Source organism: Belonocnema kinseyi, chromosome 2 (genome assembly GCF_010883055.1).
Source record: "Belonocnema kinseyi isolate 2016_QV_RU_SX_M_011 chromosome 2, B_treatae_v1, whole genome shotgun sequence".
Classification (NCBI taxonomy): domain Eukaryota; kingdom Metazoa; phylum Arthropoda; class Insecta; order Hymenoptera; family Cynipidae; genus Belonocnema; species Belonocnema kinseyi.
In genome coordinates this window covers 87967497-87973998 of record NC_046658.1, presented here as the reverse complement: position 1 = coordinate 87973998, position 6502 = coordinate 87967497, and the positions used below count along the sequence as shown (strand labels likewise).

General features: G+C 34.5%; 1 protein-coding gene across 1 annotated transcript in view; it reads left to right on the top strand.

The window, feature by feature from the left end:
• The window catches only part of LOC117167562 (retinol dehydrogenase 11-like), an 18080-nt gene that overhangs the window by 4139 nt on the left and 7439 nt on the right, over positions 1-6502 (top strand). Inside the window, exons 2-5 of the mRNA XM_033352588.1 lie at positions 2035-2185; positions 2259-2351; positions 2430-2666; positions 4808-4996. Of these exons, the coding sequence (XP_033208479.1) occupies positions 2035-2185; positions 2259-2351; positions 2430-2666; positions 4808-4996 (670 nt within the window). The remainder of the gene's footprint in view (positions 1-2034; positions 2186-2258; positions 2352-2429; positions 2667-4807; positions 4997-6502) is intronic.

Below are 6502 nucleotides of genomic sequence, written 5' to 3'. Positions count from 1 at the left end.
AATTCTTTCCCTTCTTCCTCTCAATAATTTTTTTCTCTCCATAATTTTCTTTTTCTCCTCTTCACTCCCCACTTTTACTAGAAACATTCCTTCTTTTCCTTCCTTTGCCCCTCCTATTCTTTTGACTCCTTTTACCCTTACCTGCACTCTAATATCTCGAAAAAGATTTGTTATTTCCACTTCTCCTGTTTCACTCTCCACTTTTAAACTCTTGACTACTATGTTATTTTTTCTCTTTGCCCTTTCTTCCCCTTCTAATCTTCTTTAGATCTCACTGAGTCTTTTCTTCAATCTTTCATTCTCACTTCGGACGTTCTTTTCATTCCCTTGAACTATTTCCTCATGTTCTGTTTTTCCCCCCATATGCACATTCCTAATTTCTAGACTGGATACCCGCTCTTTAAACTGTTTTATTTCTCTAGATCTCTGTTCGTCAACCTCTCTCAGTCTATTCTCAATGCTCTCTAGCTTACCCCACACCTTGTCTTTCTCCTTCTTCCAACGTTTATCCCATTCTTCCCATTTTTCTCTGACCTTTTTAGAATTAAAAGGAAAACACCAGAGAGAGAGAGGGGGGGCTCTCTCTCTCTCTCTCTCTCTCTCTCTCTCTCTCTCTCTCTCTGGTGTTTTCCTTTTAATTCTAACTCTCTTGTTCTCCGGGTCCTTTTCTACCTCATCTTCCCCAGCCACTCTTTTCCTTTTTTCCTCCCCTTCACTGCTAGTCGCACTTGCCTTTTTTTGCCATTCGTCCAGAATTCTGTTCGAACCCGCGTTGCCTAGCTTGTTAAGGCGCTGTAAATTTGAGGGCCTTCCCCGTTGCTTGCCCGTACCTGAATCCGCTACCCTTCCCCCCCGGGTAGACTTCTCAGCACTTTCATCATCGCTGCTGTCACTGCGATCAACGTCACCCATCCCCCCACTTTCAATGCTTTCAGCAACGTCAGCTGTTGCAGCCACTACGGTTTTCTGCTCTGTGCGATCGTCCAGTAACTGTTGCCCTTTGGCGCCAGTTTGTGGACTTTGCGTCGTCGGCATCCTACCTTACCCAAAGCTCTGTGACGTTTCCAGCCTTTATTTACTACCTCTTGCCCCCCTGACCAAGCAACTATTTTTTCACTCCTAACCTCAAAACCTTCACACGCTCCAAATTTTCACTTCAAACCACTCACTTTCACCCTTCACACCTTTGCCTTCACTCACCCTTCTTCCCTTACACTCGATCTCCGCACTTTCTTCCTTTTCTGCATCCGCTCACCCTTATTTCCTCCACCAAAGCCAAAAATACACCACTTGACAAAAACAAATTAAAATTCTAAACTCTCCGCAGCTTGACTCTAAAAACTTTAATTTAGTTTTCAATTTCAATTTAAAAATTATTTAAATTTCTAAAAAATATACGAGTACTTTTGAACGCTTTTAATTAAAAATGAGACAATTTTAATTCCTTTGAACCTTAAATGACATCATTTCAAAAATTCTTACCAGAAAATATTTTAGAAATTTTAATCTAAAATCATTCAATTTCGATATACTTTAGTTTTTAAAAAAGTGTTAAACAGTGAACGCTTTGAATTTAAAATGACTCACTTTCTACTGCTGCCTAATTAAATTAAAAAACATTTCGAATTTTATTTTAAAATCTTTTAGTTTCGAGAGCTTCCGTTTTCAAACTTTTAAATTTTAAACGATTTCAAGTTTAAATTACCTTTAAATCTACGAGTGCCCAAACATTATTAATTTTAGCTTATTAATGAGTGTTTTTTTCAAAAATTTGATGTTTTTTTTTAGTATTTGTTTGCATTTTATCCAACTTCTATATTTTTTTAACAACCCATTTTACTCTGCTGATATGTATTTCTCGTTTAGAGAATTTCAGTGCCAATGAAAACAGTTTTGTAAAATATAGGGTTAAACCTGATATCGATTTTTATTTATCACGTGCAGGAAGCCATCCTGGTAGTAACAAAGTTGAACTACATTTCACTAATCAATTTGAATTAAGGTTTATTGACATTAAATTTCCCATTTTCTCAGGAAGATACGTGCTGGAATCTAATCATGTATCTTTTTTATATTTCGGTGTTCTTGATAATATTTAAACTATACAATAATATAACTAAAGGAAGATTCAATAGTAAAAAAAGACTTGATGGCCAAGTTATAATTGTCACTGGCGCAAGCAGAGGTAAGGAACAATCATTTTTCAAAGATTGTTACTGTTCTATAAATTTAAAATTAATCATTAAAAAACATTTCAGGAATGGGAAAATGTACAGCTACAGAATTTGCAAAAAGGGGAGCCAAAGTTATTTTGGCTGACGTTGGTCCTAAAGAATTAGGCGAGGCTAAAAGTAAACAATTAACATAAATAAAATTCAATTACCACGTACCTAAAGATTCGCTTTAGTAACAGACTTTTCAATCCACAGACGAGATCGTAGCCATATCTGGTAACGAAAATATTGTGGCAAAACACCTGGATTTAGCATCTTTCAAAAGTGTTAGAAAATTTGCTAAGAACATACTTGAAACGGAAAACCGATTAGACGTTCTTGTCAATAACGCTGGCGTAAATTGTCTCGTGAATCCAAAAACTGAAGATGGTATTCCAATGGGTTTACAAGTTAACCACTATGGACATTTTTTGCTGACAAATTTATTGATCGGTAAATTTTTCTTAAAATTTATGTTACCTTAAGGAGTTTCCTTAAGGGGAAAATTAAATAAATTATGAAGAGTCAAACTTTCAATCAAATACAATAAAAATAATCAAACCGAAGAACTCTAGAAACTGTATTTGAAATAATAGAATATAATAAGATGACTAAAAATAGAAGCGTGGCGTCAAATTATTGAAGACTACATTGCTAAACTAGAAAAAGCTAGTGCCCTCAGTATGCAACACAAACCAACCATGACTCTATCTATTCTAGCTTTGTTTCTATACTTCCCTTCGAATGATCGACGTCATAATTTTTTCTTATGAAATACATTTCGCGCATCAAGCTGTTATTTGAGTGTATACTTTGAAAAATAAATAATACAAACAATAGCGTATCCTCGGTTTGGATTAAAACTTTGGTTTATAAGAGGCATGCCCCCCCCCCCCATTTAGACGATGAATGAGACTCGGTATTTGGAATGCTAGATGTGTAAACAATATTATGGAAAGGAAATTGAAAGAAACTGTGCGTGCAATGTAGCTATGTAGACATTTTATATGTGCCTCAAAGAAAGAAAAAGAGATGTGACAGAAGATTGATAGAAAATGGAAAGATAAGAAACGGACTCGAACTATGGTCAGGAGTAGATAATGAATCACATAGTCCAGTAGTTCTGTCAAATTATGAATGAAAGAGCAAAATAGCATGTTGTGGATTTTGAATTTGAATGCCCTATATTATTGTGGGTTTCCTTAAAACTGGAAGTCAGAATTGGAAGTTAGATTGCAACCAAATTGCAACGCGAATGTACGGAAAGGGTTCATGAACTGCTCCACTTGCATACTAGGTACAGAAGTGATACAAGGGCTATGAAAGTTTGTGAATGTGGAACTAATAATTGTATCTTATTTTCGAAAATTAACCTAGGTGAATGATGGAGGAGAAAAAGAGATAAAAATACGAAACAAACGCGAATCAAAGTAGAGAATTTCTAGAAAACATAAATACTAGTAGAATTTTGTAATTATAGCAAAATAGAAATATACGCATAGGATGATGCAAAAATAAAATATTTCGCTCAAAATAAATCTCAGAAAAAAATTTCAAGGGTAAACAAAACATTTTCTGTCCATTTTTTGATCTGAATAAAAAAGAATTGGAATCTGCTTCCAAATAAAGAATAGAAAGTCGTGTTGATTGTTTTTCAGGAGAGCTATTCAATTGTAATCAGTTTAATTTTTGAAACCCACCTCTGCCCACCTGTGAAGGGGCTTAAAGTCGAGTAGAAAAATTAGAAGGCTCAATTTTATTTTTAAAACACAAGCTTCTCATTGTGGCTCCAACCCAAGAACAACGTTATAGACGCATTCTAGACGGCGCGTACGCGCACGCGCCTGACTCTCAAATACGGCAGGGGTAGAGGGAAAACAATTCCGCTCACTCCTTTGGAATCAGGATGCTCGTATATGTGGAGAATTCGTATATTCGGAGCTTCTATCTTTAGAAATTGTCCATAAAACACTAAAGCGACAAGATATAAAGGGCTATAGAAACCTAAGAGCTTTCAAGAAAAGATGAATGGACGTAAATGAAGCTAAAGTTGGATGCCAGGACAGGAAAATGTAGAGAACAATGGTTTAGAAGAAATGTGTGATAAAGCGTGTTAGCGGAGTCAGATACGCCTGAAACAAATGACCTTGGATACTAACGGGTCTTCGTGAAGATATTTAATTATTGGATTTGATTAGAATTAGGAGCAAAATAGCAAAATCGCCTGGAATAATTATGAGGCAAATGGATCAGCTACTTGCATCAGAGCGGTGATTTCAAAGAAACATGTTGTTCCTAGTGGTATAACGAGGCCAGAACCGAATGAGTTACGCTTACCTCGAAAATAGTTTAGAGTGATGGTATAATTATAATAACATTTAAATGAGAAAGAAATTTTAATATTTACTACTTAGGCTTTTATATTTAGTCACATTGTTATTATATTATTTCAAACCTTCTTTTCAGAAGGATGATTTTGTTTTATTTATTGCGATATTTTAATAACAGCTGTTTTTTAGTTATTTTTAATTTTTTGGTGATATTTTTCAAAAACTTTTCATTCTTGATATGCAGATTTACTTCTATGTTTACAGGTTTATTGAAAAGATCAGCTCCAAGTCGAATTATACATATATCCTCCATCGCGCACTTATTTGGACAAATAGACTTTGATAACCTGACGGGGGAAAAAATTACAAAATGGAATTTCTTGCATTACTGTAATAGTAAATTATACAACTTTGTAGGCAGTAATGAGCTTTCGAGGCGTTTGGAAGGCACTGGTAAGGAAATCTGACAAATATCAAAAATAGATTACAAAATTTTTTTTCTTCATACCTCGGACGAAAGTACGTGTCTTCAACATCAATTTAAAGGCAGAAAGCTTAAGATTTGTGCATTAGTAACATTATACGCACGCCCTCTGTAACAGCGGGAGCAAAAAATTTTATCGTGTACACCAATGCATGTCCGCCAGCCAGCAGAGCCGCTACAAGCGGTCATTCTAATAAACGAGCAAACGACAGCCATTGAAGTGCCTTATGTATCGCATGCGCAGTAGCGCAAGTATCCGAAAGAGGCGCTGAAGTAAGGAACAAAAGTTAAACATTACCTTACAACGGGCCTGTCAGAACATGATTTTAATGTTTATAATCATTAAAAATGTAGTTAGTGAACGTACTTTCGACCGGCTATAAAGAAAAATAGTATCAAAGATAAATATCTTTGATAGTATACACCACACGGGCAGGAGGTTGAGAGTTATGAAGTGCGGGAAATGATGCCCTCGGCTTCGCCTCGGACATCATTGTGAACAGTTCTGGAATTGAAAACTTCCCATACCCTTTTAGTGCAATATACTATTAAACTCATAAAATTTTATAAGAGTTCTTCCAAACTCAGTAGAGAGTTCATGGAAATCGCATTTATATATTTCAATAATTTCATAATAAAAATTATGCATCTCACACTTTAAGCTCACAGAAAAGTGATCTTCAAGCGATTAGTTGATCGCATTTAAAAGACTGGACGAATTCGAGGGGATAAATTACAATGAATTACTGATTTCAATTTCAAAACAATTGAAATTTTCAAAAATTATCTAAATTTTAAACAATTTCGAACTAAAGTTTTCAATTATTAACGAATTTAAATGTAATTTAGACTATTATATTTATTTAATGAGCTACTGTAATAAATTAATTCCTGGTGTTAAATTGTATAGATTACTTGGTCTGATAATTTTTACAGAAACGAAAAAATAATGAAATTCAAATCAATTATTCTTTATGACGTTCTACGACTTGTAAATTAATTAACTTGTAAATATTTTTGTTTGAACAAATGGTATACATTTTTCCTGACACATTGCGCAATTAAAAAATTTTTTTTTTAGTATACAAAAAGGTAAAAAATAATTTAAACTGAAAATGGGGTTAGCCATAATAATATAATAAGAGTCTAAAAATAAAAACTTGGAGATTAAGTATCCAAATTTCTTTCTGATACACGCCTACGACTGCCACTGAAAAATTGATGAACTGGATTCTATACAACAGCCTATAAATTTTACTCGCTAAAAGGCTTCAGCTACTGGAACTTTTTCAAATAAGTTTCAAATTTTAATTTTAAAAGTACATATTCTTATAATAAATTTAATTGCACACCTTTTTCCTCTGGACGAAAAAGTCGTACCAGGTGTATACATATGAAACCGGTATTGCCATCTAGCGGCCAGTAGGCACACTTGTAGGCACTGTCGGAACTTACCATTTGTGCTAATTGGCGTA